This window comes from Nycticebus coucang, chromosome 14 (genome assembly GCF_027406575.1).
Source record: "Nycticebus coucang isolate mNycCou1 chromosome 14, mNycCou1.pri, whole genome shotgun sequence".
In the NCBI taxonomy this organism is placed as follows: Eukaryota; Metazoa; Chordata; class Mammalia; order Primates; family Lorisidae; genus Nycticebus; species Nycticebus coucang.
In genome coordinates this window covers 56,864,592-56,877,506 of record NC_069793.1, presented here as the reverse complement: position 1 = coordinate 56,877,506, position 12,915 = coordinate 56,864,592, and the positions used below count along the sequence as shown (strand labels likewise).

Below are 12,915 nucleotides of genomic sequence, written 5' to 3'. Positions count from 1 at the left end.
CCATCATTCTCTTCTGCAAGCATTCAATGTTCCATTGTTGCAGCAGATAAAATTATTCATTCTGATTGGGGATTTTTTTGTTTATCTTTTTGTTTTTTGTTTTGTTGTGTGTTTTGTTTTGTTGAGATAGAGTCTCACTTTATTGCCCAGGCTACACTGCCATGGCTTTAGCCTAGCTCACAACAACCTCAAACTCCTGGGTTCAGGAATCATGCTGCTTCAACCTCCCAAATAGCTATAACTACAGGTACTCACCACAATGCCCAGATAATTTTCTATTTTTAGTAAAGATGGGTTCTCACTCCTGCTCAGACCATTCTCAAACTTCTAAGCTCAAGCAATTTTCCTGCCTCGGCTTCCCAGAGTGCTAGACTTACAGGGATGAGACACTGCACAAATTATTCATTCTGGAAAAGGCAACAGTGTTAGTGATTTGGTTCAAGGACTACAGAAAGTAGGCACCAGTGTCTAATTATATTTGTTTCCTACATACACAAAAACAAGAAATCCTTCATTAATTCTTTATAAACAGAGAGTCTGGGGCACATTGGCCTACAAATGGAAATTTAACAAGTCTCTACTACAATGGAAAAGAGCACTCTGAAGTAAGAATCAGGGAAATTTTCATGTAGTCTTCTAGACACCAACATTGAATATTCAGAAAAAATACCTAGAGAAATTACTGATGGATAACAGTGTGTGTGAGTTGATGAAGTAGAACAAGTTGGAGCCACAAAAATGGATGTACATTCTTTACTTGTTCATGAAACAGATTTACAGTCCAGAAATAAAAATGTCATCACTCTATTTGTTGGCATCTACCTTTTTATGAGAGCACAGTGCCCTTTAGGTAAGTCTGTACACCCTACAATCATTTTGTTTTTTGTTTTGAGAAGGGGTCTCACTATGTCACCATCGGTAGAGTGCCATCGCATCACAGCTCACAGCAACCTCAAACTCTTGCACTTATGAGATTCTCTTGCCTCAGCCTCCCAAGTAGCTGGGGCTACAACTGCCCTCAACAATGCCTGGCTATTTTTTTGTTGTGGTTGTCACTGTTGTTTAGCTGACCGGGGCCAGATTCAAACACGCGAACCTCTGTGTACGTGGCCAACACCATAACCACTATGCAATAGGCTCTGAGACCCTACAATCATTTTGAAACATAATTTGGCAAGAGATACTAAAATATATAAGCACACATATTTTCTCTCAACAGTCCCACATAAACAAATCTATCACACAGATTTACAGAGATCAGTCCACAATGATCGTATGGAACAAAGGGTCTAGTGCATCTTCTTAATGACAGTAATCCAGTATGATGTGGAAGTTCATAACAGAGACAGGGAAGAACATATTGTTGTATAATATGTTATGAAAACTTACACATCTACTAAATATAAGTATCAGCAGTATGTTATTGAAAGGGAGGGATCCACTGATGCTCATTCAATTATGTACAACTCAACAAATTAAATATATTCACATCAGAAAGGAAAAATGTTTTTAAAATGTATTGAATTTAATTAAAGGACAATAGGTTAGTAGCCAAATATCATAAGGTTTTTCAAACATAGTCAAACTGTATCTCAAAACACCTTTCTTTGGCATATTTTTATCAATGCCCTTTTCATCTCACTATTGCGCAAACTGTAGATAAGTGGATTCAACAGAGAAGTAAGCAGTGAGTAAGCCAATAATATCAGTTTCTTGGCTTCTGGTGAGTAGCCAGATTTGGGTTGCAAATGACTCATGTTGCCTGTGCCATAGAAGAGGGTCACAGATGTGAGATGAGAGGCATGGGTGGAAATGTAAGACAAAAGTATCAACAACAAAGGAACCATAACAATCAAAATAGTAGCTATGAAGGCATATATTTCAAACACAAATGTGTCTGCACATGCAAGCTCTAGCACTGCTGGAGCTTCACAGGAGAGATGATTAATTTCATTGGAGCCACAAAAGGGAAAACTAAATACCCATGTGGTCCCCACAGTAGCCTCCATTATTCCTGAAATCCATGAGAAAATTACTAATGTCAAGAAAATTCTTTTGTTCATAATCACTGGGTAGTTCAAAGGATAGCAAATTGCAGCAAATCGGTCATAAGCCATCGCTCCCAGGAGAAAACATTCCGTCACACCAAAAAGAATAATGAAATACATCTGTGCAACACAGCTCACAAAAGACATCACAGTTTTCTCAGTGGAGAGGGCCACCAGCATTTCAGGCATGATAACCACACTGAAACTCACTTCCACCACAGATAAGTTCAGGAGGAACAGGTACATGGGAACGTGGAGGCTCTTGTCCAGTGAGATGACAACTATAATGATGGCATTTCCCATCAGGGTCACCAGGTGAATAACCAAGAAAACTCCAAAGAGTGGCTCTTGGAGATCAGGTAAAGTAGAGAAGCCCAAGAGAGTGAATTCAACCACAGAGCTTTGATTTTGCCTTTTCATTTTCAGTAAGGAAGCCCTATATTCATTTTTTAAAGATAGAACTTAAAGTATATTAAAAACTCACACTTCAGTCTTCGGAAATTCTTTGCAGAACCCAGAAGCAGAGCTTGTCCTGTTAGAAATTCATTTTGGAAAATTTGGAGAATGGCCAGTATCTTGGAATAATGAATTTTTTAGATGGAATGGGAAAAGGGAAGAATTCTGGCTGATAAGTACTAAATAATATCAAAGATCTACTTCTACTTATACACTCTATAGTTTGAAAATTAAACACGATCTTAAAGCAAATGATATATTTTATTACTTAGGTTCCACTCCCATAACATAGTTATACATAACATCCCTTTTTCTCTATTTTAAATAAATATAAAATTTAAGACCACAAAACATAGTGTTAAAAAGCAGACAGATTGAAATTGAAAACCTCAATTTTTTATTGAAAAATTGAAAGTTACAGCAAGTATTCATCAGGTTCAGTACCTATAACTTTATTAAATGTGATGACATTAAAGTGTAGAAACACACGAAGGGAGCTGTGGTGTAGATAAACCTATCCTACGTGATTTGTGGTCTACGTGCTGATTTCTGCCCACTTTCCAGATAGCAAATCATATTAGGATTAAGCCAGATGCAAAATGGTTAGGGTGAATTCTCCTTGCCTCATTCTAGGGACCTAGATGATATAGAAAAAATACCATTTTTGTGGTCACCATGAGCCTGGAATTTAAAAGTTTCCACTTCCTGTTTCTGTCTCTCTGTTTACGTCTTGTCATTATTCTTAACTTCCTCCTCATAAAGTTCCTTTAATCATAAATTACTCAACAAGCACTAATTGACCACCTACCATGTTCTAGGCTTTGTATGCTCAGGGAAACATTTGAGCCCAGCCATCAGCAAAGGGCTCATCTCATTATGGAAAATGGCTTCTGACCCTATAACCAGGACTCTATATGTCCCACTTCTTGTATCTTGCTACACTTTCTTCTTATTACCATCAATTGAACTTAAGCATATATCTTTTCTGAAATGTATTTACACATTCATATATGTAGGAAATTCTAAATATCTCACTAAAGTACAAAACTCATGTAGGGAAAGATTTAGCTTCCTTCTTTGTTATATCTCAGTGCCTACAACTGTTTCTGGCCCTTCAGAGATGCTGAGCCAAGTTGGTTAAATACATGAATAAAACTATTAGAAAAATCAAGATTCTACCTATAAAAGAGTATCTAAAAGAAAAGTAAACCAAGTACACGACACAATGGGGAAAGAGAAGCAATAAGCTTGCATTGAAATTTAAATGGGAGAAGGATAAATTCTGAAAAAGAATGGAGGGGAAAACCACAATCACAAGATGCCTTGGGTGGGAAGAAGAAGGCATAAGGATGATGGGCCAGTTATCTGACTCAAAGGTGCTTGATGACAACATAGATCTGGAATGGAGGGCTATTGGCCTTTGTGGGATGATTTGAAGACCAGAAGAAATTCACTGTGTGCAATGAGGAAGCCAGGGAGGACCAACAGACACATCAGGCTGAAGAAATACAATGCCAGCTTAGCACAGATCAGTAGGAATATAGAAGATGGTGAAAGAAAAATTCACTTATTCCTGAACTTGACCATAGTCGTATACTAAAATCAAATGCCCATATTAACCACAATAATTCTATTTAAAAAGTATCCTATAATTCTGTTTTGCACAATCAAATATTTCAAACCCATTTTCAATAGGGAAAGAAAGAACAAATACATATTCAGTTCCAAATACAGTAGAAACTCCCTACTTGAACACCTCCCTGTACTGACCACTTCCTTAGTCGACCTAATTTTCATGGACCATTCAGCACCACATGTATATATCAGTACAGTTACCCTAGTTCCTTATATTTCACCTCCTATTTTAATCAGTTTATTATATTCCCTTAGTTAGTCAACTTACAAAGGTTCTACTATATATAAAAGTGAATTGGTTTTGAAAATTAGGAAACTTAGAATACCATCTTAAAAAAAATGCAAAACTTGTACAGAACAAATTTAAAGCAAGTCATATAACAAGAGTGCTATAAGTGATAATGGAGGGAAACAAGAAAAGAAAAGTATATTGAAGGCTCCTTGTAGAAAGCTTGGATGCTCCCACACCCCAAGACTTTTATCTTCTCGAGAAGAAATTCAAAGTCTCTTAAACAATCGAGAAAATTTTACCAGTACTATTAATTTCATACACAGAGCTTTTTTTTTTTTTTGAGACAAAGTCTCACTATACCACCCTTGGTAGAATGCCATGGACTTACAGCTCATAGCAACCTCAAACTCTAGGGCTCAAGTGATTCTCTTGCCTCAGCCTCCCAAGTAGCTGTGACTACAGGCACCTGACACAATGCCCAGCTTTTTTTTTTTTTTTTTTTTTGCAGTTTTTTGCACACCACCTCTGGGATATGGGACTGGCACCCCACTCCTTTGAGCCACAGGTGCCACACACTGGGCTATTTTTTATTGCGGTTGTCATTGTTGTTTAGCAGGCCCGGGCTGGGTTTGAACCTGCCAGCCTCAGTGTATATGGCTGACACCATAACCACTGTGCTACAGGCACCGAGCCCACAGAGCTTGTTAACTTGGAGTCAAAATATCTGGACTGGCTTCTATAACATTGAGCACATCTATGAATTTTCTGGTTCTAGTATTTTCTCTGTAAAATAATGATGATGGTATTAATTTCATGAGGGAAATTTGAAAATCAGGGAACTCAGGGCTCAGCCTAAACTAGCCGGAGCAATGAGGGAGACCACAGACTCTGTCCCAGGGGAATGCAGGGGTGAATGAATCTGCTGGCTTGGACATATCTAAATGCAGACAATATGCTCAGACCAAGGTTCTTCATTTCTTCTTCTCATCTGTTTTCAAGGATTGGGTTCTATTCTCAAGAAGTTCTTCCTTCCTGGTGGCAATAAGCCTGCCAGCAACACTTAGGGACACATTCTCCCTAATCTATGTGCAGTGGGAAATGTACCAGTGATCCTGAGGAAAGGGGTCTCATTCACAGAATCCAGTCCAGGGACCCCTCCCCTATCATTCATCATGATAGGATTTCATGCACAGAAATGAGCCAGTCGCATCCCCCAGAGATGGGAAAAGCTGCCTAAATATGGATATTTTATGATTCCTACTTTATAAAATGTCATAGGGGCTTCTGTTGTACTGAAACATTCTACATGTTGATATCAGTGATTGTGTCACAGGTGATGTCCAGTTTGTGAGAAGTCATCGAGATGTAGGTCATGATGTGTACGCTTTTATATATGTATATCAGATTTCAGTAAAAAGAGTATGAAAGTGCATTTCACACATATACTAAAAAGGATAAACTAGAAACAATGTTAGCATCAATGTCTAATTCAAGCCACTATGTCATTGATGTAACAGCAATCAAAATGTGGAGATTTTAACACACCTTCCTCAAAGTTTGAGAGACCAAATAGAAAACAAAGAAATGCCAGTGGGAGAATTTAAATAGTAAAATATTTTACCTCACTAATCACTCATTTTTATCTCAAAATATCTATGGGATGTTTACAAAATTTGATATGTTTTGTCTAAAAGAAAAATCTCAATAAATTCCAAAATCTTGATAGTCATAGACACACAGCATTCTTTGCAATAAAACTGCCCAAAAAATCAAAGGTAAAAAAGGAAAGCTAGGGCGGCGCCTGTGGCTCAGTCAGTAAGGCGCCGGCCCCATATACCGAGGGTGGCGGGTTCAAACCCAGCCCCGGCCAAACTGCAACCAAAAAATAGCCGGGCGTTGTGGCGGGTGCCTGTAGTCCCAGCTACTCGGGAGGCTGAGGCAAGAGAATCGCTTAAGCCCAGGAGTTGGAGGTTGCTGTGAGCTGTGTGAGGCCACGGCACTCTACCGAGGGCCATAAAGTGAGACTCTGTCTCTACAAAAAAAAAAAAAAAAAAAAAAGGAAAGCTAAAGTCTTATAACCAGCTAAAAATATGCTAAAAACAGGGCATGTTTGAGGTCTGATAATTAAGTTAAGAAACTTACCACTATGTGCTTACTTTGGCAGCACTTTACAAAGGACTCAGTAGGGGCACACATCATTAATATTTCAGTATCTCACAGTTGTGTTCATGTCCTCGTGTGGTGGTGTCTTGCTAAGAGTTATTCATTACTATTGAATGTTTTTGTGTGCAATTGCAAGATGTCAGAACTTGCATTATAGTAACAAGCATTGTAAATTTCTTATTAAACTTGGCAAGAGTGGAAGTGAAGTTATGGACATGGTAGTCAAAGTTTATAGGGATAATGCCATGAAGAAAACAGTGTAAAAATGGACTAAAAGTTTTTCTCAAAGGAGAGAAAGGCTCACTGATAAAGAGAGGTCAGGGTGGCCAGTAAAGAACAGAACTGATGGTTTTAAGGGCAAGATGGCTGACTGGAGCCAGATTTCCACAGAGGATCCCATTCAGAAGGAGACTTAAATGACAGCAGTTTAGCAAGTAAGCTGATGGTTTGGAGCTGAACCAAGACAGAAGGTTGAAGAACACACATCAACTCTGCTGGGGTGAGCTGCGACCCCCAGGATACAAACAAAAAGTCCAAAATCCATCACCAAGTGGACAGGAGTCCCCATACCCATGAGAACAACTCATAGTATACTTTATACAAACAAGCAAGCTGAGTTCAAACATCCTCCAATTTTATCCCATGGGAGAGACCCTCCAAAAGCCAGATCTCCTTTCCCTACTAGGTGCCATGGCTCTCTCCTGCCAGGCATAAAATTGTATATATTCTGTACCTGCAATTCTGAACTCCCAGCACTCCCCTCCACTCTCACCCCGAAGTCTAGAAGACTGTGCCCCATGGAGTACAGATTCTTGTCCATTTTCTCAAGAGGCGTGGACAGGGCATGGGCTGTTGTAGGTCTGTGCTGATTCTGCAGCACAGGGGTAAGGAGAAAATGGTGGACTGAAGGAACCATACAGGAAAGCGAGAGGCAGTGCCCCCCAGCACAGAGCAGCAGTGGTAGCAGTTAGAACAATAGGGCTCACACCCCTGGAGCTGTTTTGAAAATACATTCCCTATCTCTCTGGGAAACCAGAGAAAGGCAGGTATCTTCGCATCTTCTCTGGCAGCAGATACTGTAGAATAGATCTTGGATGGTAACTTGGACCCCATTAGCAAAGGGTATGCCTGAGGCAGTACTGGCCTGGGTGGAGCGCAGCAGGATGGAGAATTGAAGACAAATGCATAAAGATGGCATAATCCCAGGGTGGGGCTGAGCCAGAGGACTACTTTAGTGAACCTAAGAAACACCCGGCCCTCAGGGGATCATAGCTGAGACAATGGCAGGCTGCGGCTGGAACTCTGAGCTGAGTGTGAGCTATAACCACACCCGCCCCAACGCAGACTGCAGGGGAAACAGAAACACCAGTTCTGGGCAGGGGCACAGACCTGGGCTGAGTCACAGTTTCTGTGAACTCAAACAGCACCTGGTCCACAGGGGAATATAGGCAGGACAGAATCACAAATTCACATATAAGTGTCAGCAACATCAATCAGGAGCAGGGCTGGAACTGAGTGAACTGCCCCAGCTTCCATTAACCACCCACGGTTGTCAGGCCTCAGCTTCCCCTGCTGGATGGTGGCAGAATGCAGAGGCCTGGCTGAGGAGACATAAGATCTCTCTGTGACTCAGGCAGGCTCAAACCCCTGGAGCATCTGCTCATTGGAGGGAACAGGGTCATAGACCTGCGGGGTTGCCAGTGATTGGTGTGACAGATGTGCAAGGTAGGGAAAGAGGCATCAACTTTCTCAGAATAATTCATTGGCTGAGGGGGTCCTTCTGATCCATAGGGCACCAGAACAAATCGTACTCAAGCTGCCAGCAGACCCCTGCTATTTAGTTGCCAGAGACCTTTTGAACTCCCTCACTTGAGACTGGGTGTGGACTGGGAAAATTGATTTGGATCTCTCAGACTAGACAAATCACCCAAGGACTATCCAAAGTGGTACCCTGGGTGTGTGGTTGTGGGAAGGTTCGATTTTCCTTTTCCAGTTGTTGCCCATGGTGGGACAGGGTAACTTAATTGTTGGTATTTCTCGACAGCTGAGACTTCAACCCAGAGTAAGTAATTCACTAGGGTTAGACAGAGACCAGATGAAAACAAGACAGAGCCACTTAGCCCAACCACACCAATGGCCATAGCACTACACAGGTCCTTTGCAAAGCTCCAGGTGAAAGCAGACTGCAGACACCAGTCACAACTCTTGGGTAAAGGGCTGGTTAATCACTACCCCAGGAGATCCCAACCTAACTTTACCATATTTGCTCATCTAGCCAAATGGTATAAAATAATCATGGGTCAGAATCAGTGAGAAAACTCCAGTAAAATGAATACCCAGAGTAGAGCAACTCTCCCAAGGAACAATATGGTAGACACAACTGAAGATTCCAATTTTAGATAAATGGCTGAGATGTGAGAGTCAAAAATCAAATTCAGAATTTGGATTGCAAATAAGATAATAGAATGGAGGTAAAGTTGGAATTAGAAATTCAAGGAGCAATTCAAAAGTTGCCTCAAGAATTCGATGAATTCAAATACAAAATCTCCAAAAATTTTTGACACATTGAGACAAGAATTTGCAGCCCTCAAAGATCTGGGAAATACAGTAGAATCCCTCAGTAACAGAAGGGAGCAGACAGAAGAAAAGATTTCTGATATTTAACACAAACCTTTTGAATGATCCCAAGCACTCAAAAAGGAAGAGAATTGGAGAGAAAAAAATGGATCATTCTCTCAGAGAGTTTTGGAATAATTCTAAGAAAACTAATATTCGCCTTATAGAAATTCCTGAAGGCAACAAAGTTTCTTCACAAAGCACAGAGGCCCTTTTTCATGAGATTATGAAGGAGAACTTTCCAAACATGCCAAGAGATTCTTAAATTCAGACAACAGAAATTTTCAGAATCCCAGTACGAATCAACCAGAATAAGACAACTCCCAGACACATCAAAATTAACTTCGCCAAAGTTAATATGAAGGAGAAAATTCTGAAAGCAGCCAGACATAAGAAAACCATAACCTACAAAGGGAAGAATATTAGAGTGACTGAAGATCTCTCTGCTGAAACCTTTCAAGCTAGAAGAGGGAAGTCATCAACTTTTAATCTCATAAAACAACATAACTTTCAACCCAGGATCCTATGTCCAGTGAAACTGAGTTTCATTTATGATGGAGAAATTAAATACGTTAATGACATTCACATGTTGAAGAAATTTGCCATAACTAAACCAGCTCTCCAGGATATTCTCAGACCTATCCTCCATAATTACCAGTGCAATCCTCCACCACAAAAGAAAACTCACTTAGAAAGTTTTGATCAAACTTCAACTTCCACAGTGGAGAAAGGATTAAAAATGTCCACTGGACTCTCAAAAAACTTGATACCCAAAATTCTACCAGGCTTATCAATATTCTCCACTAATGTGAATGGCTTAAATTGTCCTCTTAAGAGGCACAGGTTGGCTGACTGGATACAAAAACTTAGGCCAGATATCTGCTGAATACAAGAATCTCATCTTACCTTAAAAGATAAATATAGACTCAGGGTGAAGGGATGGTCATCTATATTTCAGGCAAATGGAAATCAGAAAAAAGCAGGTGTTGCAATTTTATTCACAGATACACTAGGCTTTAAACCAAGAAAAGTAAGGAAAGATAAGGATGATCACTTCATATTTGTTAACAGTAATACTCAATATGATCAGATTTCAATTATTAATATTTATGCACCCAAACAGAATGCACCTCAATTTATAAGAGAGACTCTAACAGACATTAGCAACTTGATTTTCTCCAGCTCCATAATGATCAGAGATTTTAATACTCCTTTGGCAGTGTGGGATAGTTCCTCCAATAAGAAGCTAAGCAAAGAAATTTTAGATTTAAACTTAACCATTCAACATTTGGATTTAATACACATCTACAGAACATTTCATCTTAACAAAACTGAATACACATTCTTCTCATCAGCCCATGGAACACCCTCCAAAATTGATCACATCTTAGGTCACATGTCTAATTTTAGCAAATTTAAAAGAATAGAAATTACTCCTTGCAACTTCTCAGACCATCATAGAATAAAAGTTGAACTAGGTAACAACAGGAACCTGCATACTCATAAAAAAACATGGAAGCTAAATAACCTTATGCTGAATGATAGCTGGGTCATAGAAAAGATTAAGAAGGAAATTGCCAAATTTTTGGAACAAAACGATAATGAAGACATGAATTACAAGAACCTCTGGGATACTGCAAAGGCAGTCCTAAGAAGGAAATTTATAGCACTGCAAGCCTTCCTCAAGAGAACGGAAAGAGAGGAAGTTAACAACTTAATGGGACATCTCAAGCAACTGGAAAAAGAAGAACATTCCAATCCCAAATCCAGCTGAAGAAAAGAAATAACCAAAATTCAAGCAGAATTAAATGAAATTGAAAACAAAAGAATTATACAACAGATCAATAAATCAAAATGTTGGGTTTTTGAAAATGTCAATAAAATAGATAAACCTTTGGCTAACCTAACCAGGAAAAAAAAGAGTAAAATCTCTAATTTCATCAATCAGAAATGATGAAGACGAAATAACAACAGGCTCCTCAGAAATAAAAAAAATCTTTAATCAATATTACATAAAACTCTATTCTCAGAAATAAAAAAAGTACTACCCTGTTTCCCCAACAATAAGACATCCTCCGAAAATAAGACCTACTTACAGGAAAGAAAAGATGTCCCCGGAAAATAAGACCTAGCACATCTTCGGGGGCACACCTTAAAATAAGACCTGTCTTATTTTCGGGGAAACAGAGTAGTGCCTATATTACCTAACCTTTTCCAAAACATAGAAACGGAAGGAATACTACCCAACACATTCTATGAGCAAACATCACGTTGATCCCCAAACCAGGAAAAGACCCAAGAACAGAAAATTATACACCAATATCCCTAATGAATATTGATGCAAAAATATTCAATAAGATCCTAGCAAACAGAATCCAGCAACACATCAAACAAATTATACACCGTGACCAAGTGGGTTTTATCCCAGGGTCTCAAGGCTGGTTCAATATATGCAGATCTATAAATATAATTATATAAATATATTTCATCACATAAACAAAATAAAAAACAAAGACCACATAATTCTCTCAATTGATGCAAAAAAAGCTTTTGATAATATGCAGCATCCTTTCATGATGAGAACACATAAGAAAATGGGTACAGAAGGGACATTTCTTAAACTGATAGAGACCATCTACAGCAAACCCACAGCCAATATCGTCTTGAATGGAGTTAATTGAAATCATTTCCAGTCATATCAGGAACCAGGCAAGGTTGCCCATTGTCTCCACTGCTTTTTACCATTGTAATGGAAGTCTTAGCCATTGCAATTAGGGAAGAAAAGGCAATCAAGGGTATCCATATAGGGTAAGAAAAGATCAAACTTTAACTCTTCACAGATGATATGATTGTATATCTGGAAAACATCAGGGATTCCACTACAAAACTTTTAGAAGTGATCAAGGAATACAGCAGCATCTCAAGTTATAAAATCAACACTCATAAATCTGTAGCCTTTATATATACTAACAATAGTCAAGCTGAAAAAACAGTCAAGGACTCTATACCATCCACAGTAGTGCCAAAGAAGATGAATTCTTTGGAGTTTACTGAACAAAGGATGTGAAAGATCTCTATAAAGAGAACTATGAAACTCTAAGAAATAGCTAAAGATGTTAACAAATGGAAAAACATACCATGCTCATGGCTGGGAAGAATCAACATTGTTAAAATGTCCATACTACACAAAGCAATATACAATTTTAATGCAATCTCTATTAAAGCTCCACTGGCATACTCTAAAGATCTCAAAAAAATAATACTTCATTTTATATAGAATTAGAAAAAAAAAACTTGAATAGCCAAGACATTACTCAGAAACAATAACAAAGCAGGAGGAATTATGCTACCAAACATCAGACTATACTATAAATCAATAGTGATCAAAACACCATGGTACTGGTAAAAACAGACAGGTAGATGTATGGAACAGAATAGAGACCAAGAGATGAACCCAGCTACTTACTGTTATTTGATCTTTGACAAGCCAATTAAAAACATTCAGTGGGGAAAAGATTCCCTATTTAACAAATGGTGCTGGGTGAACTGGCTGGTGACCTGTAGAGGACTAAAACTGGATCCATACTTTTCACCATTAACTAAGATAGACTCTCATTCATTTGAAGATTTAAATGTAAGATATGAAACTATAAAAATACTAGAAGAAAGTGCAGGGAGAACTCTTAAAGAAATCGGGATGGGTGAGTATTTTATGAGGAGGACCCCCTGAGCAATTGAAGCAGCTTCAAAAATACACTATTGGAA

At 38.8% G+C, this 12,915-nt stretch overlaps 1 protein-coding gene across 1 annotated transcript; it reads right to left on the bottom strand.

The window, feature by feature from the left end:
* Window positions 1-1,592: 1,592 nt before the first annotated feature.
* LOC128564402 (olfactory receptor 10A3-like) lies at window positions 1,593-2,474 on the bottom strand. Its single transcript, XM_053559885.1, has one exon. It carries the CDS (start codon window positions 2,466-2,468, stop codon window positions 1,593-1,595), a length of 876 nt encoding a protein of 291 aa, XP_053415860.1. The 5' UTR covers window positions 2,469-2,474.
* Window positions 2,475-12,915: the final 10,441 nt, after the last annotated feature.

Bases quoted from the DNA above. Each gene is read 5' to 3' on its own strand.
- LOC128564402 (XM_053559885.1), bottom strand. From the start codon at position 2,468: ATGAAAAGGCAAAATCAAAGCTCTGTGGTTGAATTCACTCTCTTGGGC.